The sequence below is a fragment of the Chinchilla lanigera genome, unplaced genomic scaffold (assembly GCF_000276665.1).
Source record: "Chinchilla lanigera isolate Chin_1 unplaced genomic scaffold, ChiLan1.0 scaffold00011, whole genome shotgun sequence".
Lineage (NCBI taxonomy): Eukaryota > Metazoa > Chordata > Mammalia > Rodentia > Chinchillidae > Chinchilla > Chinchilla lanigera.
Window position 1 is genome coordinate 15314355 of NW_004955412.1, and position 23701 is coordinate 15338055.

The 23701-nt window shown below is 50.2% G+C and overlaps 1 protein-coding gene and 1 pseudogene across 1 annotated transcript; both read right to left on the bottom strand.

Annotated features, from left to right (window-relative positions):
- Positions 1 to 2052: 2052 nt before the first annotated feature.
- On the bottom strand, positions 2053 to 4073 carry LOC102016253 (annotated as a pseudogene).
- A 1517-nt stretch (positions 4074 to 5590) lies between these two features.
- Tmprss5 (transmembrane protease, serine 5) lies at positions 5591 to 18807 on the bottom strand. The gene is made up of 13 exons (XM_013510950.1): positions 18604 to 18807; positions 15906 to 16008; positions 15491 to 15589; positions 15045 to 15167; positions 13191 to 13326; positions 12782 to 12895; positions 11437 to 11480; positions 10631 to 10793; positions 9528 to 9706; positions 7836 to 7934; positions 7312 to 7454; positions 6909 to 7061; positions 5591 to 6226 (listed from the first exon to the last, which is right to left on the bottom strand). The coding sequence occupies exons 1-13, from the start codon at positions 18604 to 18606 to the stop codon at positions 6071 to 6073; spliced, it is 1515 nt and encodes a 504-aa protein (XP_013366404.1). The 5' UTR covers positions 18607 to 18807; the 3' UTR covers positions 5591 to 6070.
- Positions 18808 to 23701: the final 4894 nt, after the last annotated feature.

Below are 23701 nucleotides of genomic sequence, written 5' to 3' on the forward strand. Positions count from 1 at the left end.
GTTGGCCGGAATCCACCCCTCCCAACCTCACCTTAAGTGCCACCCTAGAATCCTGCAGAGAGACCTTGCACAGACCTGACTTTCTCTCGGAGTGCCAGCATCCCTCCACCTCCTCTAGATGGATCCACTGTACAAATACAGGGCTCACTGCCAAGATGTTGGAACAGTAAATCTTCACTGATTCTTTTATTCATGCCCTCACCTCTGCAGACAGTGCTGAGGAAAAATAAACCCCACAAAATCCCTGTGGGCTCTGACAGTCTGGCACTCTATGCATTGCTCCTCTCTGATCACCTCTGGAAGGCAGAAGCAAGGAGAAAAGGCCTATGGTTCCCATGGGGGTGGTAGGCTACTTCCTCCTCTTCCTCCTCAGTGGGATCAACCACTCTCAGCCAGCACCTGTTACGTGCTGAGCCCCAAACCAGGTTGTGGGGACCAGCAACCGGTGAGTCCTGGGGAAACTGGGAAATCGATATTCATAGTTTACAGGAGTGATTGTTATCTCTGCTTCACCTTCCTAGGGCTTCCCAGTGCTTCCCACTTCCCAGGGAGCTTTTGAGCCCAGGAGGACCAACTGTTTGCTTAATACATCAGGTGAGATGAAATAGGGGTGCCCTGGCTTCTGGCTACAAAAAAGATGCAGCCAGGCTGGCTGCAGGCTCTGTTGAAGAAGGGCCTCTCTGTGAAGGGCTCGGAGCCAAGGCAGCATCCACTGATGGTACTGCCTTTGCAAAACAGTCCAGGCCTCAGGGCCTCCTGGGAGCTTCCTCCTAACACCTCTGGGTTAGGGAGGAATAACTATGGTGCTTCATAAGACTGAAGGAGGGTGGGAGAGGCACTGGATTTTGTAGAACTCCTTTTATACAGAAGAAAGGCAATAGGCTTAGCATGAACCACTTTCTCTGCCCAGGAATGACTTCTAGGATATGCATCTTTTGGTCCTAAAATCAGGATGGCCCTGGGAAAACTGGGAGGATGGGTCACTCTGTAAAAAAATCATCCTTACCTAAGCCTGGCACATAGCGAGGTCCAGAGAGGGACCTGTGCCCCAGCAATCTGCTGGTGGCTTTTCTGGCTCAAACCTTTCTTCACTATTCTACCTCAGGCATGGGGGAAGCTGCAGGGTAGAGGTGGTCCTCATGGCCAATCTGAGAGCTATTGGGAGAAATGGAAGAGGATAACGTTTGTGGTCTTTGTGATGGGGGGGGGGGGCAATACCTTCGAGAACTAAGGCCCAAAAGCCCCACACAAGAAGTAAGCTAGGGAGCACCTAAGTAAACTGCCAGGCAGATCAAGGGCCTTGAACCTTTGTATAGCATACAAAAGCTGGGCAGAAGAAGAAGGGAAAAGATGTCTCAAATATCTTTTGCCTGCTGCCTATTCTTCCCAGTTTGCCCCCCAGAGATCTGGCAGGCAAATTTCCAGGGAGAGCAGGCTTGGGATGCTGTGAAGCCATAAGCAAGCCATTTAGATCTGTCCTGGAATAGGCTCATCTCAAAGGGTATCCTGCTGGAAGCTGCGGGCAGACACCTCAAGAGGCAAAAGAGGCTAGGTGAAGTTAATCTGACAGAGCCAATTTCACAAAGACCACGTCACTTAGACTCCTAATGTGATAGGTAAGAGACCAGAATCTAGGGAGGCTGAGTCACTAGCTCAGGAGGCCAGAGACCTCCTGAGAAGAGGAGCAGAGACTTCTATTCTCATGTGGCCAGAGACCCAAATGTGAATTCACTGCAGGATCTGTGTTTCCTAGTAGCAGATGCCATAGCCAAAGGTTTTCTAGAAGGGAGAAGGTTCAGAAAATAAGCCCAGCCCTGGACAGCCCTGCCTTGCTGGAGTCTCTGTCATGTTCTGAGAGAGACACATTAGTGGAGAGACTTTTCTTCATCCAGTTTGGTTCCCAGCTTGGTCCACCCCATGAGCTGGCCCTACTAAATGGTCCCAGCACCTGGAGTGGACGGCCCTGCATAGGAGAACAGCACACTGCCACACAGTACAGGGGACAGCAACTGTCTGTAACTCGGCAGGTCATTCCCCAGCCACGCAAAGCTGCTAAAGGTCCAAGGCACAAAAGTCTTCCAGCTCGTCATGAAACAAGTCCCACTCGTCCTCAGTCAGCTTGTGGTCCCCACCTGCAGCCAAAAGCATACGCAACATCTCACCCAGGTCAAAGGTAACAACCTCCTCTTGGTCACTGTCCGAAGGGCTGCTGTTCTCTGTTTGCTCACTGAGCTCCCAGGAGTGGTTCCTCCACGGGGCTCAGTATCTGCTTCATGTTCTCACTTCTGGCTCTGTGGCCCCTCGCTAAGGCCATCAGGGTAGCACGCTTGTGAAAACAGTTCTCTCCAAATGGCCAGCCCCACCACCTTCATCAAAATACCAGCCACCTTGTTGCTCATCGCCTCCTTGTCTGTCTGAATGAGTCTCTGCTTCTCTTCTTTTTCCCCTTCCCAGTACTCCCTTGGAATGACAAAGTTCACTGTGATGGGGCATCAGCACAGGACTCTGTGACCTTGCTCCCTTAGCATTCCTCCACTCGCAAATACACTTGAGACAGTCCATGTGGTTGCAGTTGGAGGGGGTTATGGTTTGGGATTTCTTGCCGGGGAACAATATAATATAGGACACATATTCTATAAGATTGTTCATAATAGTCACCCAAAGAATCATACGCAAGAGAGTACAGGAAATTTGTCCATACATTATAGACCAAGAATCCAGTTGAGGGCCTGGATCCCACAACAATGTCTTGCATGAGTACAGCTGAAGACCTAGAGCCCATAACAGTGCCTCCCGTGAGTCCAGTTGGAGGCCTAGAGCCCATAATGTCTCACGCAGGCCTTTTTCATGGATCTGAGCTAGGAAGGCCCAAAGGACAGTGGTAGAATCTAGAAAGTCTGTGCCAGCAGAATGAAGGATCTGTGCTAACAGCCTGAGGGATCTACAGTGGAGCCAAGAAGCAATGCGCAAAGTAAGAACCAGAGCACCCCAGAAAAGTACCACAGCCATCCTCAGCAACAGTGAGGTCCTGAGCTCCTCCAATGGTGAACACGGCTGAGTTCCCATCAGGAAAGCCAACGCAGCAAGCTTCTCCAGGAGACCGAGCAGTGCACCATCTTCCCCTCTGGAGCCAGGAAATGATGCTCAAAGTGAGGACCAGAGCTCCCCCAAAGTGAACCGAAGCTATTCTCAGTGCCAATGAGGTCCCGAGCTCCTCGGAGGATGAAAACAGCCAAGTTCATCAGGAAAGCCAGCATGACGAGCTCCTCCAACAGAACCAACAGCTCCTTACAGCTTCCACCAGCTCCAACAGCCTTTCTCAGCTCCCAACAGCCTCACTTCTTCTCCAGTTCTGCCTCTTAGGCTGCTGGCAACAGTCCCCACGGGGGCCTTCCACACCCAGCACCAGCTTACTCAGTTCAGCTGGGGGTTATAAGCTGACGCCAGTTGTCAATCCACTACAGGGGGGATGCGAAGTAGCACTGGCTGGAGTTGCTTCTCTCCTAGATCACCTCCGTGCAGACGCCACACGCCAGGTCCTTACTTCGCTGCACGCCAAAGGACAGCTCCATGTCCTTCTCCTGGGCCTCCATGCAAGAGTTTATGTGCTGAGACCTCTGGGCCATATCCGTGGGACGCAGGCGCACGTTCCCTGCACAGCAGCACAGTCCCACGGTGGCCTCAGGGCAGAGCTGCCTGTTGGTCTCCACCGCGGGCGGCTCTTTCTCAGACTCTGCTTTGGCCTCCGAGCCCTGCGCGGGGCTTCTGTGCGGGCAGGGCCGGTGCAGGCGTAGTCAGGCTGCCGTTCGCGTGTCTACCCTCCGGTTCGCCAGTGTTCGTCTCCCGGAGTGCTCCGCAGCTGAGGAGACTTGAGTCCCCCCGTAAGGGATGGTTTTGCAGTTCAGTGCGTAGCAGCTGCTCCTTCCTGTTTCAGTGACTCGCTGTGTTTGTTTTGTATCTGCAGCCATCTCCGTACAAGACGTCCCCTCACTGGAAATACTTGCACACTACACCGCAGGGGCAGTCAGAGAGGTTATGTGAGTAACGAGTTACCTCCTTCTTACAAACGCCATGCATGAAATACCCGTCTTTTGCTTCTTTTGAGGTTGTTCTAGAGCAGCTTGCTCTCTTCAACCACTTGTCAGAATCACTGTCTGAAGAGCTTGAGGGAAAAGTCCCTTTGAGTTATGCACTGACCCTAGCCTGCAGTCCACAGCCTCCTGCTCCTTCAGGTCTCCTCGCTGATTCTTAAATAAGGGAAAGAAGCTGCGCGGTGGTGCATGCCTGCAGTGCTAGCACGCGGGAGGCTGGGGCAGGAGGATCACAGGTTTGAGCCCAATGTAGACAAATTGGCAGTTTAATCAGGGTAATGCATTACTGTAAGCAGGCCAGAGGATCTAAACAAATACCTTTAGTTCTACACTTCTGTGCAGTATTGGACCATCTCACTCATCCATGTGTGAGACAGTTACTTGGATTTGGGAGCAGAAAGACCCCCAGCTCGTAGCTCTGGGGATTCTTCGCTCAGTGGTCTTGGATGAGTCAATTTATCTCTCCAAACGAACTTTCTTCTTGCCTATAAAAAGGGGGCCAATCATAATGATAGTAATAATAATATCTTCATCCCAGAAATGTTGGGAGACCCTGTACACGAGCAGGTTTTATAACCGCCACAGTACTATTCAAATTGAAAGGTCAGGATGGCAAGACAATAGTAATAGCACTTCCCTTTAATAAGTAAGTGCTTATTTTTGATATCAGAAACCAAAAAAGGCCACAGTTGATAGGTTTACTGTTAACTCTTCCTTGCCCAGTAGGCTCTGCTGTCCTGTCACTACCTTCTGCAAATGACCTGTAAGAGCTGGGCAGTAAGTGCTGGTCACAGGCTTGAAGCTGGAGGTATGTCCCACCCACCAGAACCTCTCCCTCACTGCCACTATAATTTGACAGCTGACTCTGAGAACCCTCTTCCCTAGGTAACAAAGCCAACCACACACAGAAGTCCTCGTATTTGAGTGTACCTCATGCAAAGGGAGAAGACCCTCCAGGAATGAATAATCATTTGTACAACTCCTCAAAAAAAAAAAAAAATGCTGATAAACTCACACAGTTTTGTTACTGCTAAACGCTAATTGCATTTTCTTGGGTAAGAGCCATAAAAAATTCATTGCAGAAACAAGATGCCAATTGCATTTTAATTGCTGAAGAGGAAAGAGTAGGGGAGAGGCTTCACCAAGAAAATGCTCCGCTGGCATAAACTCACAGAGAGATCGCCCCAAACCAACAGCACTATTCCAAAACAAGAGATAAGAAGAAGTAGGCCTTTCGGGGAAGACAGCCCTCCCTAAGAGAGCACTGTCACACTGCAAACCTCAGAGTCCCAGGATGGTTAGAGTTTTTCACAGCAGATTATGACATGTAGATTTAACAAATTTAGGAAACGAGACAAGCACCTGCCAAAATTCTGGGGTAGATAAAAAGACTCAGCATCAAAATGTCAAGAAACATGGATATGAGGAAAAATGTATTTCAATCCTATAGTTTGCATGTGAGAGAAAATGGAAGAAAAAAAGTTGGACCAAGACCACGTATCACTTCAATTTAATAATAGAATGCTTTGGACCAGTTCACAGAACAGTCCTTTTAAAACCGACACTCTATTCCAATTTCAACCTGCTTGTTTTACAGTATCCTGTGCAGGGCTTTTCAAGAACAGGAAGTAGGTGAGACCATGCAGGGAGATGGGAGGATTCTGACTTCCATGGCTGAATCTGGGTTGTCCAGCATTGACCTCCTATACCCAGGGCCCTGAGCTAGAATATCCTCGGGGTAGGCACTTACCCCACCTGAGGACACAGGGAGAAGGCAGTGCTAGGAGGACGCTGAGCACCCTCCCAGAAGATGCACAAGGGGCTGGGGAGGGGAGAGGGCAGAAAGGCGGGCTCCTGGCTGCTCTCTGCAGCCTCTTCTGTCTCTCTCCCGGCTCCGCAACCATTCCCAACCCAGAGGAACTAGAAGTCAGAGCCTGAGAGGAGAGGCCCAGTGGCTGCTGGCCTGTGGGCGGTGCCAGTCATGCGAGCAGGAGTAGGCAGTCCACACCTTCTTCATCCGCAGGGCTGCTGTGTTTTCTCCAGCTAGTGGACCTGCCAGAGAGCCCAGGAGATATGAGACTGCACTGATGTGCACTGAGATGGGAGGAAACCACAGGACTTAAGAGGAGGGAGTCCTGGATCAAAAGAGAAAGAGGATCAGTTCACAACATGGCACTACCTCGTGCAAGCCAAGAGACTTCTGTTGTAGTCAATCACTTAACCTTTCTCTTCTAATAAAGGGGACTAAAAATATTGGCTGCTGTAGGTTTTCATAAGACACGAATGAGAAAAGGGACACATCATGCCCTGTGATCCCTAAAGTGTATTCTCTACCACCTGCTCCCATACCCAACCATGGAGAAAGAGGCTGTTCATGACCGTGGCCTGCTTTTATAAAGTACTTAACACAAAAACTGTGCTTTGATGCGCATTACCACACTCGGCCCTCCCACTGAACACATGAAGCCTAGTGTCACATAAGAATGTAATTAGATGCAAAGCTCAAATCATCAGAGCAGACTTAAGGTAGCTGAGATGTTATGACCAGGAAACAGGTTCACCAAGGCTAGAAATTTGCCAAAATTCACTCAGGAAATGGCAGATCTAAGTTACAAACTCAGGTCATTCTTATATAATGCTTACATTGAAAAAAGTTAAATGTTATGAGCATCACTTCTGCCTCCTCCTGTTCTGGAAAACATCCCCTAGTCTCCTCTCCAGCCCTCGGCAGGACCCAGGCTAAAGGGACAAGGTTCCCAGTATCCAAGGGACATGTCCTTTTGAAACTCCCTGACCTCACACCTAGCCCAAACTCACCTGTACAGTGTCATGGATCCAGTCCAGGAACTCAGCTACGTTGGTGTAGACACCTGGGTGGTTGGGCTCTGCGCAGCCACGACCCCAGCTGACCACGCCCACCAGGTGCCACATGCCCTGATCTGGGCATACCAAGGGTCCCCCACTGTCCCCCTGAGGGATCCAGGCACGGAGACAGAAAAACAGCCGGTCAGATCTTCCCAATGCAGCAGTACCTGATCTCCATGGGTAAAGGACTTTCTTGGGGCCCCCTCCTGCTCCCCACTGGGATAACTGCTGCTCACCCCCCATAAGCCCTTAGCAGGAGCTCTCCTCCTACAAGGGCTGTCTGAGGCTACCACAAGCACAGACCAAGGGACTAAGCTGCAACAGGCCCCACCCCCTCCTCCACCACAGGCCATACCTGGCATGCATCAGCCCTCCCGTCCAGGTAGCCCGCACACAGCATGCGGGAGGTGAGGGCCCCACTGTACACGCAGGAGCTGTTGCAGAGCTGAGTGCTCAGCAGGAGTACCACTGTGTCCTGCAGCATGTCTGAGCTGTGGCCTGTGGGAGACACCAAAAAAGGATGTAGGGCACCCAGCAAGGCCAGGAAGACAGATCAACAAGATGGGAGGGATCAGAGGTTCCAGAGACAGAGACCTGAAGACAGGAACCCAGACAGGAGCTAGACCTGAGCAAGGGAGCAAATGGGGCTGGGAGCGGTGGGAAGGGGGAGGACCCACCAAAGGCTTCAGGTAGGGCACTCCTGGGACCCGGGGAGCAGGCACACGAAGGCCTGGCTTTAAGGAAAATCTTCAAAGCTGATCTCCCCAGAAAGACCCCAGGGCTGGCACTGCCACTTGACTCGGGGAATGGAGGTGCTTCCTTTGCAGAAGGGTGTCTCCCCCGCCCCTTTGGCACTGAGGGCCCCAGAATCTGACTCACTGTAGCTGGGGTCCGTGTGGCCCCAGCCAGACACCCAGCACTGGGAGCCCCTGGGAAAACGCTGCTCCTCTGCAGGCAGGCACACAGCACCGACGGTGTCTGCAGAGAGGCCTGTGTTCTAGTCCCCGCTCAGGTTCCACTTCCCTCCCGCAGAGCTAGGTGAAGATCCTCCAGTCCCCCTTCTCAGCAGTTCGGGTGCCTGGCCTCCACCAGCCGGGCTGTCTAGGCTGCTGCACAGGTCAGGCACCATCTCACCTTGGGGACGGCTGGTCAGAGAGGACAGTGTGCCCCCCACAGTGTGCATGGCGCCCTCTAGAGCCGGGCAGTACACTTACTGCCCAGCTTGCACCGGGGGACTGAGAACAATGGAACTTCCTTTGGGCCCTAGGAATTCAATTGCTAACGGGGACCCATTTTTGGCTTTTCCCCAGGAGTCTGATCCTTTCTGGGACAGTATTTCTAAAATATGTGGCATATCCTTTGGTGAGGGCCAAGCATGATTTCAGGTAGTCCATAGACATGCCGTTACACGAACACAGGTTCACTTGGGACCAGAGCGCCTTCCTTTTCAATTCTCTTTCAGGCTCTCTAACTCCATCAGGGAGAAAAATGCCATTTGGTGCTGGTCTGCAACTCTCTTCACGCTGTCCATCTCCCATGTGGACAGAGGACAGCGGGCCCAGGCTCAGCGACCTCTGCTGAGGACGCCAGCTACTTAATAGTAGCCAACAAGCTCCCTTGTTGTCACACTGTGGAGTTTTGCGGCTACCCTCTACACTACAGCACCGGAAGCTCTTCAGTTGGGTGTTTTCCTCTTTTATACATAGTTATTTAAACCAATTTAGAAATAGTAACCATGAACAATGGTTCACACATGTGATTAAGATTTGTGAAATACATATAGCAAAGGCTGTTGTTTGGGAAACCTCTGTGGGCTGGGAGTGTTGTGTGTGTGAGTGTGTAAGTATGTGCGTGAGTGTGTAAATGGGCACGTGTGTGGTATGAGCATGTCTATGTCTAACAGTGTATGTGTTTATGAGAGCAGGGATTTGAATACATGAGTGTGTCTGTGTACAAATGACTGTGTGAGTGTAGATGCACGTGTGTGTCTTCAGCAGAGTGCCCATGTGCAATGCATGATGGGAGGGTGCTTGCTGGGCCACCATCATGGTGGACTCCCCCTTCTAGGGCAGGTGCTATGGCAGGAGCCCTGGGCCTCTACTAGGACATCAGGCTCAGAAACTGTTTGCCAGGGGACCTTGAGGGGAGCGTCCTTGTTGATGTACCTGCTTCACCAGGGTTGTTACGAGGATTGAGGGAAAGAATGTTTGGAAAAAATAAATCTCTTTAACTGCAGCAGGTCACAAAATGACTGAAACCCGGGGCCAGCCTGGGAACAGGGTGATAAAGCCTCTTGGTAGATGAGGCAGCCAAGAATCTCTGCATCCTGCCCAAAGCCCCACTGTGCAAAGGACGCGGATCTTTGTCTCCAAAAGAGCCTACACAAGAGTTCATGCAGCTTCTGGCTCAGGAGAATGCAGAGTTGTTATGTCCCCCAAATGAATGGAATGTTTCAAGCTTTACAGCACTGGGAGGAAATCTCAGGTGTCAGCTCATCTCTCCTGCCCACTCTCTGCTCCTCCATCCGTCACCACAGCCCCCAGCCCGCTCGCCCCAGAGCCAGGGCGTCACCTGAGAAGTTGAGTGGCGTCTGGAGCCTCAGGAGGGCAATGTCGTAGTCGTGACTCTGGGCGCTGTAGAAGGGGTGGAGGATTATTTTCTCCAGCATGGCTCCCTGGTGAGGCCGGATGGCACTGTGGCTGACCAGCCCTGCGTGAACCCGCCAGCTGGAAAGGCGAGACAGCCTGAAACTGTACATGGGAACACGCTGAGCCCAGGGAAGGCAGGGGCAGCAGAGGGTGACGTAAGTGAGGCGGTGGGGGGAGGAAGCTGGCCATGACCCTCACTAGTGAGGGCCTCTATCAGCAGCCTGTGAGCTCCTGAGACCCCAGGACCGTGCCTGTTAGTATCACCCCAGCAACTGGCAAGACACTGGACATGCAGGGGGTAATCAAGGACAGACAGACAGAGAAACAAGACCCTATGGGCTACCTGCAACTGTCATTCCCCCTTTCCAACATAATCCCCCTCCAAGTTCTACAGCAAACAGTAAAGGGTCTCTGTGAAGCTCTAACCTGAGTCAAAAAAAACTTCCCTCTGTCCTTTCTTCCCACTTTTTCTGTGTGAACCTGAGGGAGGCACTTCCCTCCCCAGCCTCAGTTTCCTCACTGTCAGATGGGTATTATCAAAGAGCTCATTCATTGGTCCATTCCTCCAACTAACATTTATTAAGCATCTGTCATATTCCAGGCACTGTTCTAGGCCCTGCGGACACAGCTGTGGAGAAATCCACAGAGTATTCAGTGGCGAGTGAGACCTGGCGTCAGCGCTCCTCTGGCACTTCCAATCTAAAGGGGGAGAAAGACATCCAACAAGTAATTACGTGGAAACGGCGTAATTATAATGGTGATAAACATTAAGAAAGCACGGAGTGCTGTGAATGCGGAAGCTTTTTTAAAACGTGAAAGCGGAATGAATGTAAAGAAGCGATCTTTGCATCATGACTGCTGTTCCTGCAGAACCAAACTTGGCACTGAGCAGGTAGAACATCACCCTTGCCCACTTGGAACAGACAGCTGGAGACAGACAGTTGGACGTTTTGTACAGGACATGCCAATAGCCAAACAGAAAAGGCAGCTGAGGCCCTCACCTCCCCGGCAGCCCCCGAGACTTGCCTGTGCATGCAGTGTGCCGCAGTCACCACCCAGTGGGGTGCCAGCACCGAGCCCCCACACGTGTGCCGGGAGCCCAGGGTCACACTGGCCTGCCACGGCCAGCGTCCAGGAGCCACAGCCTGCCCGCCAACTATCCGAGAAGCCAGGGGCCGTGCCCCACACTCTGCCAACACAGAAGAGCGCAACACAGGGTCAAATGCTAGGGAGCCAGTGTGCAGCCCTTGGTTATCATTCTGGCCCTGAGTAGGCAGATAGGAAGATAGGAGTGCTGGGTATTACAGGCTGCGGGCTTGCGGAGAGCAGGGACCATGACTGTGGGATCTGTGGAGCCTTAATGCACCCACAGTAGGGGTCAGAGCGTCAGCGTGTGCAGGAATGTGTGGAAGGACCCACAAACAGGAGGGTGGACGGGCGGAGAGACCGGTGAAAGAAACCCCACAAACTGCTCCCTGTTTGGCCCCTAATTCACCACCCACCCTTGCAGTTGCCAACAGTAGCCAGTAATAACTCTATCTCTGGGGCGCTCCAGAAAAAACGGGGCAATGAGTATCAGAAGCAAAGGCAGGGTGCAGTCACGAGGTAAAGAGCTCATCCATCAGCCAGCACAGTGGCTGCCGGGGACAAGGCCAGATGGGCTCTGTGTGAGCGGGCTGTCTCCGCAAGAAGGAGCCCAGCAGGCACGCGGCCAGGCAGGCAAGGACCCCCAACCCAGGCCCAGCCAAGCCTCTCCACAGGGCTGTTCCACCCTTGAGGCAGCCGGGAGACTCCTCCCACCACCACCTTCCTGCGGGCAAGAGTTGACTCACCAGAGCATTTGAGGGAAACAATCCTGCCAGAAGCGCAGCTGTCCCTGCAAAACAGAGATGCCAGCAACAGGGCGGGTCACGCTGACGCAACACACAGCCAAGGGCAAAATGCAATAGTTACAGATGAGAAAGCCCAGCGGTTTCCACTAGGCGGCCCTGCATCAGTAAATCCGTGTTTCCTGGGGACTGGGCTACCGATGAGTGTACACAGCTCTTTGCCCCTCCTCCCTTCCACACCCATTGCTCTGTGCCCCGAGCCTGGCCTTCTGGGAGGTGCACATTCATATTTTTGTCAAAATATGAGTTTTTCCCTTCTCTCTCCTTATAGAAGTCTCAGTTTCCTTTAGACCAACTACTCATGGCTTTCTTGACTTACTCTTCCTTCCAGGAGCTCAATGTCTGGGTGCTCTCCCCTCCTGTGCTGGAGGAGGCAGTCCCAGCCCTACGTCCGCTGCCCACTCAGAACCCTGAGACAGGGACATAGTGGGCCTCCCTGCCTCCGGTAGGTTTCTGGGGATGAGCTCTCAGTTGGGAGCGGGGTAGTGGGGTCTGAGAGAACAACTCCGAGGGAAAAGTGGGTCCAGCGCAAGAGGGCTTCAGAGTCACGACAGTGCCCCAGCCCAGGAGACCCCTGGGCAGACTGAGGAAATCAGGCAAAGAACAAGGTCTCTTCGCGTGGACTCCACTCACCCCAGTCTACCCTGAGGGTCTGGGAAAGGGCCTGCCGCTTCCCAAGCCCTCTTCTCTCGGACAGTCTCAACGATCCAATTTGTTCTTAGCCAGAACAATTCAACCATTTCTTTCCAGAGACATCACAAGTTCAAACTCAGACTGAGCAATGTAGTGACTTAGGAAGTCCCTATCTCCAAATAAAAAGGGGGACTAGGGTTGTAGCTCATTGTGAGGACATGGGGTGCAGGTCTCAGTGTCATGCCCACCCCTCCCCAAAAAGGAGCAGATGGTGAGATCACTTGGCTTGGAAATAGGGGCTTGGTTTTTAAGATTTGGCTTAGCTGCTATTGGTTATGTAAGCTTTGATAAGATTGTTTAACCTCATTTGGCCTCAGTTTTCCTATCTGTAAAAGGGGATAAGAGCACCATTCCAAGTCATCAGACAATACCAACCAACCCTGTCTTTCTTTGGAGGGGCAATACCATAGAACAGCTGTGACCAGCAGGGCCCATGCAAACCCGGTGTGTCACTTGTGACTGGAAATTGTTCCTCTCTGTCCTCCTCCTCCTTCTCCCGATGTCCTCACCACAAGTTTCCCTTGAAAGTGGATTTTTCTGCTCTGCTTCCCAGAAGTAAGGGCCCCAACTCACCTACCCTGCTCGGAAGCCCTACCTGGGCTGCCACTGTTCTCCCAGGAGGCCTCCCAGGCTGGGCAAGAGCTGAGAAAATGCCTGGGAGCTGCTGAGGCTGAGGTCAGACAGGTTCACTGCTTTGTGATGAGCAAGTCTGGGTAGAGGAAGGGGACAGCACAGAAGGTTGCCTTAAATTGCAGCATGAGCAGTGCTGGTGAATCACAACTACGATGCGCAGGAGCAAGACAGCGAGACCGACAATGACTTCTGACATGCAGGTTTGTGGCGAAGCAGCCGTGTTCAAAGGAGAGGGCCAGGCTGGGACACCACCACGCCCTCCTGGCTCCGGCTGAGCACTTCACAGTGACAGGCAGATAGTCTCCAGCTCCAGTTCCCTTGCCCCCCGGCCAGCCTCCCCTTCCCCAGACCCCCAGTCTGACTCCAGTTACCTGAGATGCCCAAGGCTCCGGCAGATCTGCACCCCCAGGGCAGGGCTCCAGCCCTCATAGCAGACCAGCAGCCAGTCTGGCCGGGCCTTCACCTGAACTTCCAGCAAGAAGTCCTCCCTGTTGATTCTGAAAGACACTGAACCACGGCATGAAAACCACATCCACCTGCTGCAGGGACAGGAGGAGCTAGACCTGGGGTCCGGAGGACCCAGAGAGGCCTCTGTGGTAGCACCTGAGTGGCCTCAGTCAGGTTCCCTACCCCTGAGTGTCTGACCGTCCTAAACGCAATATAAACCCCGTCCGCGGAGACTTTCAGTTTTGTTGTAACACGTGCTGAGACAGGTGCCCTGTCCCTCCTCACACAGCCCCGTGCGCCGACAGTGAGTGTCCTCTGCCGTCTGCAGAGGGGCACGGAGGCACAGCGACGCAGCTTGCCCAAAATCACAGAATTGGCAAGGTGTGGGTTCCGGGTTTCAAATCCAGGTCTTCTGATTTCAAATCTGTCACAATAATAATTATCTTTTATTGTCTACTTTTTCCAGGAATTATGTCCCCCCGCCAGAAGAATTTCTGCTGAAGTCCCAAGCCCCAATGTGACTGTATTTGAAGACAGAACTTTGAAGATAAAGAAGATTGGGCCGGGGAGATAGCTCAGCAGCACAGTGCCTGCCTGGCAAGCACAAGGTCCTGAGTCCAATTCCTGCTACCAAAAGAAAAAAAAAAGAAAGAAAGAAAGAAAAGAAGATAAATAAGATTAAATGAGGTCATCAGGGTGGGACCCTTATCCAGTAGGTCTGGCTTCCTCATAAAAAGAGACAGGGACAGTAGAGTGCTCTCTCTGTCTCTCTCTGTTTTCTGTCTCTCTGTCTCTGTCTCTCTGTCTCTGTCTCTCTGTCTCTCTCTGCTTTTCTCTCTGTATCTGTGTCTCTGTCTCTCTGTCTGTCTCTATCTCTGTCTCTCTGTCTCTGTCTCTGTCTCTCTCTCTCTGTGTCTCTCTTTCTCTCTCTCTCTCAACACATGTGTGTCCCAGCAAAGAATGGTCCAGGAGGACCCAGCAAGAAGGCAGACATCTATCTACTAGGGAAAGAGCCCTCTCTAGAAACTGCAGGGGTAGCACCTTGTATTCAGACTTCCATCCTCCACAATGACAAAAAAAAAAAAAAATCTGTGGGCCTTTGTTATGACAGCCTGAACAGATTAATATATAAGGTCTGAACTAAGCTCTTGTTAGATATTAGCATCTTTTATCCTTATAACTTTATTCAGTAAACATTTGTATTTCCATTTTATGGAGACAAAAATGGAAGCTCAAGGAAATAACATACCCAAGGTCACACAGCTAGCAACAGGAAGATTCCAAATTCTAATTTCTATACCTTCTTCTGAGCCCCAGCCTTAGGGCAGCATGGTGCCTCCTGATCCCCAAGTCTCACCTAAAAGGGAGAGGACAATGGGGGAGGGGGGAATGATGTGGGATGCCGTCCCCAGATGCTTAGTTGACACTACTGGTCACAAAGCACACACCTAGCTCCTCCTCCCCTATACTGCAGCCTCACTCTGCCCCCAAGTTTCCATCCCTCCTGCCAGCCTAGACTCCTGGCTATACCCCCACTAGTGATTGGGACACCCTTTGGGAGGGTCCCAAAGCCCTAAATCTAAAAGCAGTTTTTGCAAGGCTAAACTTTGTCACCACTTTCACACCAGGAGAGGGAGAGACAGGCGGATGGCAGTGAGCTGTTGGCCCTCACTTTGGTCCCCTTGTCCCAGCCAGAAGCGGATATCTGAGAGCTGTCCCGGGGCTACGCTGGACTGGGAGGAGAAGAGCAGTCTTCTGGGCTCAGGAGCGCAACCCACCTGTTTTGGGAAGTGAGGGAAGCAGGGCATCCTCGCTGCTAGCTTCCGAGCAGCTCAAAGTCATCTCCTCATCCTGCGGCGTCCCGGAGGTGGGCTGAGACGCTGCTGGCCACAGATACAGGACTTCATAGAAAGACAAAGAAGGGTCTCAGCAAAGAGGCTGGAGCGAGAGGGGGGTCAAGGAGTAGCACAAGACACACAGCACTACTGTGACAAGACCGAGCCTGGGACCCTCGTCGACCACCTCGCCTTAAGGCAGCTCCAGCCAACCCACTGAAGAGCAGCAGTGATTTTACCTCTTCTTCCCTTGTCTGCCCAGAGCAGATGAAGGTAGACAGCCCATCTACCTACGACACTTGCTCAGCACCTGCTTCTCTCTCCCAGCATCCCCCAGATCCTGTCCTTTGTCCCCACCCCCAGGCCACAGAAGGGCCCGCAGCACTGACCTAGAAGCCAAGAGCCAACTCCCACGCCAGCCAGCATCCCCAGGGCGCCCAGCACTGCACAGCCGCGTCGGAAGGAGCACCAGCTCCCTGCCTGGGACACTGTGGAGGAGGCAGAGGGTGCCTGGACTCCCTGCTCCTGCCCGCCAGCCTTACCTCACCGTGACACACCCACTGAGTACAGACCGGAGCCCTCCCCTCCCGCCGCAGCAGGAAGGAGTGAGGCAGTGCCCTGCGCCCTGAAGCCCACAGAGCCCATTCCGTCCCCAACGCAAGGAGGCAGCAAAAGTGAGGGCAGAGTAAGCACCTGTTCACCATTAATCATATGGCACCAACCCAATGGGAATATAGTGGATACAGGAAGATGGCCCTTCCCTGCCCCCACCCTACCCCTCCCCTCTGGCCATGCCTGGCCTACCAGGTTGCAGCCGGTCTCCTGGCTCTGCTCTGGAGATCCTGGGTCCTGGGCCTTCCTCTGCATACTGAGCCTCCATAGAGGCTTGGTCATCCAGCTTCAGGCTCTGGGAAAACAGTTGTCAGCTACCCAGGGTTCCCACATCAAGGACTGCCAAGAGAAGTTCAGGACGCCCCACATCCCACTCTGACCTCCGTCACGCCCTGCTGTCACCTGCCAACCTTTAGTCAGCTTTGGGCTTCCCTGTGTGTTCCCCCAGATGCCCCTCCAGGCTCTCTGTTTTCCAGCTCCTAGCTCCACCCATCTTACTCCCACATGGCTCTCAGCATAAGAAGGAAGACTTGAGTCCAGCCTGGGCCCACTCTGAAACCCACCTTCTGCACGAACCCACTTTTTTCATTTACTACTCCCTCATTTTGCTTCAAAGACATTGGCTGAGGTGCCTCAATGTCAAAACCCTCTTTCATTTCCTCCTATCTCAGAGAAAGACGCACCCCTCCCCCGGCACCCACTTATTCATTCAGCCAATCTTTAGCCCCATTGCACAGACCACTATGGGGGACATGATAGGAATTTCAGGTAAATCAGCATGGACCACTTCAAAGAACATGCAGGCTTTTCCAAAAAGTAAGAGTAATATTAACAAACTGGAGTATGTTAAGCTCCAGAAAAAAAGTTCAAAACTGTCATGGGCATTCAAAAGAATAAAAGTTTACTTCTCATTGATGAGCTCAAGGAAGCCTTCCTAGGAAAGGCAGCCTCTGAGACAGGCCTTCATGGATGAATAGAGCTTGAACTAACATTTGTATATTACACACACTGAGAGATCTAGGCAAAGACATGGGGAAAGAAGGCATAGAGCAGAACAAGCCATATATGTATGTCTGAAGCTCTTGAGTCAAAAAGAAGAGTAATCTACATAAGATCTTGGATAAACACTGGACAGTTCAAACCTAGGTCTACACCCTACTATGTACACTTGGACAACTCAGACCAAATCTTCAAACTTTTTCTCATTTACAAAATAAAAATGCTAACTCCTACTTCCTAATGAGTAATCTCCTCCTCTCATACCTTGTCTCCCCTCCTCCTTCCCAGCTACAAAGCCAGAGACATTTTTCTACACTGCATATATGAGTATGGGGACCCCATCTTTAAAGTACCCAGTCTCAAGACCAATCAGTTGTCCATGGGGAAGCTCACCAGGTCTCTGCGACCTCACCCTCCTTCCTTGCTGCCCATGCCAACTCCCTCCACAGTCCAGCTCAGGAGCATGCTGACACATACATGCTACTCCTCAGCACCCTTAGGCACTCTCACCCCACAGAAACTGCGCTAGCTGTCCCTTTCCCTGAGTAGGTGACTGCTGCTGACCCTTCACAACTCAGATGGAGGTTGCTTTTCCAGGGAGCTTGCCACAACTCCTTCACCTCCTCACCAGGCTGTACATCCCAGGCCTTGGCTCAGGGCCTGGCACACAGGGGCAATTCCAGTAAAGTGTATAAAAGGGAAGAAGGGAATAGGGAAAGTGGGAGAGAGGAAAGGCTTTATAAACCACAAAGCACAATGCAGGTGTTAACTATAATAATGTTAACAAGAAATGTATGTAAACATCAGATTCTTCAAGGAATTTATAATCCAAAAGGGTGGATAACCTGCACATCACCGTCCTCTGTCGGTACGTGGATTGCCCGGTGATCATAAAAGCCTGGAACTCTAACTCCAAAACAATGTTGGCTTAGGGTGGACATGTGTCACATAGAACGTCCTTTTCTCACACAGACCCTCCCCAGTCCTGCCTTTGTGCTCCATTGAGCAGCTTTCCTGACCCTCTGACTGCCACATGGAAGCCTTTATGAGACTTGTGCAGGACATCCACCTCCAAATCTCCTGAAAATAGATTCACTGGACCCAGGACCGCCTGTACTAGTTGAGCTCACCACCCGGCCGCAGCCCACTACCTTCCCACGGGTGAGCTAGCAGCCCCGCCCACCAGCTCCAGCACCAATCACAGCCCACACCTGGGAGACTGGCCCTCCCACCAGAAGCCGGCCTTGCTACTCCAGGGGAAACCCGTCAAAGTTTTCATCCTACCGCGGGCGTTCCTTCTGTGCACTCAGAGGGAGGGCGCAGGCAATGAAGCTAAGGGCAGAAGGCCGGGAAGAGCTAATTGAAAAAGTAGAAAAGTGGCGACAAGGTGTATGTGCGGTTTGGTTTTTCTTTCTAGGAATATGGTTTCTGGTGAGCTGATGTTCCTCAAAGCAGAGGGGCAAGGCCTGGTTTAGAAAGCCTTCCAGCGATGCCCAGCCTTTTCTCCTGTCCTGATATCCAGGGAGCCTGGGCTTTAAGCCCATCTCCTGGCCTTCCCTGCCTAAGCTCATGTGGCAACCTGAAAGTATCACCTGGAGTGGTATAGATACAGGACCGCTCCGTCCTCTTTCGGAGCAGGGATTCTAATGTAATAAGATTTGCTAAGTACCACCTGTGTGCAAAGTACTTTTTCAGGCCTATAGGGAAAGAGAGAGGAAAACAAGGGGCAGTCTGGGGAGAAGGCAGGAGGTGAGCCACACAGGACACAGTGCTAGGGTCCAGTCTTGCCTGAGGAGACTCCTTGCACCAGCCGAGAACCCACAGCAAGGGGCAGAGAGAGTGAGAGAGAGAGGGAGGCTGGAGCAGGAACGGCACAGAGGCACAGCCTTACCATGTGGGTTGCTGGCACAGAGGTACGGCTTCAGGGTCTGCTAGGCAGGGTCCTGCTCTTTCCTTCTGTCAGCATCGATTAAGTGGCCCAGCCAGCCTGCTTGGCGGTGGACGTCTCCCTGGCCCACACCCGGCCCCTCCCATGTTCCCCCCTACACACACTCACACACAGACACAAGCCAGAAAGACAATAAACTCTGCTCAGGACCCATGAATAGGCCCCTTGTTGCAGGGAAAAGGGCCAAGGGCTGGGCTGGGCTGGACAGCCCTGGCCCCTCCTGCTGCTAACTGGAAGCTCAGACACAGAGAAAAAGGTTATAGGGAGGAGGGGAGGCCAACTACCGTAGCTTAGCAACCAGGTCCCTTGCGCCCAAAAAGTGTGCCCCGTGCATGCCAGCGCAATTCCCCCTTCCTGCTGACAGGGCTGTATTGGAGAGACAGATACTAGCATTTGTAGAAATATCTCTGAGCCCCGTGGATTACATCTTGCCTGCACTGGTTGGCTTTTCCAGCAGTCTGGGGCTATCACCATGCTGGAGTTGTTGGGTGATGAGGAAGGACTGTTGTCACCTCCCGCTCCAAGGCTGTGCCTGTCCCCCCAATGCTAGAAGGTGGGGCCTCTCTGCCAGGCTTGCCCTGGGAGCCAGTTGCTCCAGGAGCCCATGGTGTTGTGTTGTTTCAAACTCCTAAGTGACACAGCTGAGCCCAGACTGAGCTGAATGCACCTGGGAACCACACTTCTTTAGACAAGGAAGCAGGATAATCCCAGGGGAGGGAAAAGCTGCTGCGGCTTCCTCTCCTCCAGTGTGCCCTCATGAATCCCTCAGATGGGACAGCTGAGAATGCAGGTTTTAAGTCAGGCACGGTGGCGCATGCCAGTAATCCCAGCACTTACGAGGCTGAGGCAGAAGGATCTTGAGTTCAAGGCCAGCCTGAGCTATGCAGCAAGACCCTGTATTAAAAGGCAAAAGAAAACAATAAAAAGTATGCGAGCTTTAGAGTCAACCTTTGGTGTAACTCGTTTTCCCTCTTCCTTCAATCAGCCGTACCTGTGAAATGAGGACATAGTACCCACCCCGCAGGGTTGGTGTTAGAATTAAATGTGATATTGAATATAGAGCTACTAACCTGCTCTCTAGTATCAACTGTTGCTGTTGAATCTCACCCACATAGGCTTTATCTTCACATACAATACAATGGAGTCCACATGCAATACAATAAAGGAACAGGGGTCAGCTAAGAATTATAGATATAGGAGGAGAGAAGTGGTGACTAGAGGTGATAATTCCCTGGCTAGGTTCTGGGGTCACCTAGGGCAATATATTCAGCCTAGAAATTTGAAGGCCTATTGTGTGTTGTGGGCATGGAGGATGAATAAGCCTCAAGCTTGGAGCTTGCAAGCTGAAAGGAAAAGCAGGAACTGATATGAATAACTGTTGCGTGTGCAAAGTGAAACTACAGAGGTCTGAACACAGAGTTATAGGAAAGTAGAGGAAGAGCTGACTCCTTTGCCCAGAGGACACAGAAAAGGCATCACAATGGAGGACACATTTGATCTGAGTTTTGAGAAATGAGAAGGCAAATCACAGAAAGGGGCATTTTAAATATACTTCAGATGATACCAGTGAAAATGGCAGAGGAAAAGACCTCTGATAATTCTCTCCTCCATAAAAACAGTGAAAAAACTATCAAAGAAATTGTCAGAATCAACTCTTTCAAGTTTCTGGAAATTAACCAAAGGTTTATAGCAGTCTTGAAAGCACCCATCCAAAAAAGGTAACATTCTGGGTGTAGTGGCACACATCTGTGGTCCCAGCTACCTGGGAGGCTGAGGAAAGAGGAACACAAGTTCAAGGCCAGCCTGCTCAACTTATGGAGACTCTGTATAAAAAGGGCTGTAGATGTAGCTCAGAGGTAGAGCATGCCTGAGTCCCTGGGTTCAATCCCCAGTAAAACACACACACAAAATATATATAATCTCACTAAGAACAGGGAGGTTTGTGCATTTAAACTTGCTGTAATACCATCCCCCTCCCTCCAACTCTACAGTAGCATCATCCCCTAATCACAATGGAAACTAGCAGCCCGGAAGCCACATGAAGGAATAGAACAGCCTTCTGTTCCTCCAAAACCTCATCCCCAGAAAGCTGTCACAATTTGACCTGCCTGCTGCTTCCTTGGTACATCCCATTGGTAAGACTATCTTTATTAGATTTGACTTGCTGCTTGCTCAGCTTGATTAGCTTTTTTATCAAAAGGCATTTGTTAAAAACAATTAGAGACAATTGTTGAATTTTATGGCTGTGCAGGGCAGTGGACAGTAGTTGGGTCAAATAATAGACAACCCAAAAACAGTTGGGCCAAATAATATATTACCCAAAAGACATTAAAGGAAAAACTGGGGAATAAGATTCCTGTAAGAGGGTTTGAAAGGCTCCAATATATTCCTGGAACTCTGGAAAGTCACACACACTCACATGCACACACACACATACACACATACACACACACACACACACACACACTTGTGCACATGCCCTGCTTGCACATGTGTAGGAAAGACCTAAGGAAAGAAGGCTTTCACCTCTGGCTTATCTTGAGAGTCTGCACAAGTAAGAGGGCTAAGATGGAGCTGTAAACTTCCTGCATGCCCCAACATATACACAGAGCTCCTCCGGAAAGAAGAGAGACATTAATTTCAAGCATCAAGACAGTCTCTGTTCAATCATCAACTGACCACTAAGCACACTTCAGTGGCCATTCATTTATAGAATTAGTTCTGAAAAGTCACTAAGCAAATAAGCAACAGCAGCAACAGCAAACCCTAGGGAAAGGAACAACCTGACCTCCAGAGTTGCTGTGTTATATTACATCATTAAAAATCCAGTTTTCAGTAAGAAACCATGAGGCACCCAAAGAAACAAGAAAATAAGGCCCACAATGGGGATGAGGAGAGGTCAATAAAGAGAATTATCCCTGACAAAAGCTAGACAATGGGAAACCCTATGCACTCTGGAAGGAAACCTGCCCCTTTTCTCATGGGACCTAGATGGTTCTCATGCAGGACATCTTAGAAGCCTCTCTTTAGCACCAAGTTGGTAGAAGGAGGAAATAGTGTTTACAGGAAGCATTTAAGAAGCTCTCTGCTGACTAACTGATGGCCCAACTCTCCTCTGAGCTGACTGCTGACCTCACCTTGCAATCCTACTACCCGTCATGAATTGACCCATGCTCCTGGCTATATACAACTGTCCACTCCTTGGACATGGCAGCTCAGCTCTTGTCCTGTTGTGTTCTGCCCCTTTCATCTGGATTTTCCCCCAAGAAGGCTGGCAGTGCTTGTACATTTAGAAGGGAAAGCTCATGCTACTTTTACACAAGTCTTGGCAGCTGCCGTCCTTCCTAACCCAGCCCCATTTCTGATTATGCCCATTGCCATCAAGTTGGCTGTGATATAATCATTCTGGGAGTGGCTCTACTAAGCCCACTGGCTTTTTCTAAGGATAATTCAAGGAAATTGTTATGTAGATTCTAATCTCTATTAAGCCGAGTAATGAAAGTGGAAGGAAGTGACTGAAGGCAACAAAATAATAATTAAAACAAAGTATAGTTAACTCTCAAAAATCTAGAAATAGATTAAGACATAGTAGAAATGAAACATAAGGGGCTTTCAGTCCTGATGCTCCCTCCCACCTCACACTAGCAATCTATGCTCTTTCTCTCCATCTTTTTTCCAAATAAACCATCTTTTATTATGCTAAAAAAAAATTTTTTAAATGAATACATGATAGTCTCTGTTCTTATGAGTTTAGAATTCAGCCTCCCCTCCTCCCCCACCCTCACCTCTACATTCCCAACACAAGCCCTCCAGCCAAGGATAGTTTAGAGTGAAGTATTTCAATCCCTAAAAGAAAGCAACCTCCAACCCAAAGGGATGTATCCCACCAACTATCTTTCAAAATTAATGGAGAAATAAGATACTTCCCTGTTAAATAACACCTGAAGAAATTCATGACCACCAAAGCAGCACTACAAAATGTTCTGAAGGACATTACAGAAAGAAATAATGAGGACTACAACTCCATGAACCCCAACAGAAGGAATCCACCAGACAAGACACATAATAAGACAGAGGAAGAAAAAAGGGAGCCAACAGCAGAAAAATAATATGACAAAGATAAGTCAATACATACCAGTTATAACCATCAATGTTAATGGTCTCAATTCACCAATCAAAAGGTACAGACTGGCAGAAACGATCAAGAAGCAAGATCCAACAATGTGCTGCATACAAGAAACACATTTAATTCAAAAGTAAATTCACAGACTGAAAGTCAAACAATGAAAAACAATACTCCACACAAAGGGAACCCAGAAAAAATCAGGGTTTTCCTATTTGCAGAAAAGGGAATTTCAAGCCAAGACTGCTTAAGAGAGATAAAGAAGGTCACTACATCCTCCTAAAGGGAACAATCCAAGAGGAAGAGATAACAATCATAAATATATATGCAACAAATACCAATGTAACCAACTATTTAAAACAAATATTAACGGACATGAAAAAGCAAATAAGCCCTAATACAGTTGTAATAGGGGACCTCAATATCCCACTGTCACAAATAGACAGATCAACTAGACAAAAAAAATCAGCAAATGAAATATTATATCTGAACCAAACTTTTGAGCAAATGGACTTAGTACATGTCTACAGAGTGTTCTGCTCCACAATATCACAATACACATTCTTCTCAGCTACACATGGACTGTTCTCCAAAATAGACCACCTATTAGCTCATATATCAGCCCATTTTTTTTATCAGGAATTGAACTCAGGACCCTGCATTCGGCAGGCAGGTTCTGTGCCACTGAGCTATGTCCCTGGCCCTAGCCCAATATTTTAAAACAATTACTTTCATAGATCTGTTTAGGCAACATTTTTTGCTGTTTAAGCTTTTATAAATATTTCAAAACTTTCCCTCAATGAGATCAGTTTGAATGGCTTGTTTTCGTTTGTTTTTCAGTATGGTACATTGGTATGTTAGAGAGTAAATTAGTAAAATTGTTAAATTAAAATTTCCTATAGTGAGCCAGGCATGGTG

Excerpts from the sequence above, each read along its gene's own strand:
- Tmprss5 (XM_013510950.1), bottom strand. Across the intron at positions 9,707-10,630 it reads GCGGCACACTGCATGCACAG|TTTCAGGCTGTCTCGCCTTT; the intron begins GCAAGTCTCGGG and ends TCCCATGTACAG. Across the intron at positions 7,062-7,311 it reads GGAGGGCTGATGCATGCCAG|GGGGACAGTGGGGGACCCTT; the intron begins GTATGGCCTGTG and ends TGGATCCCTCAG.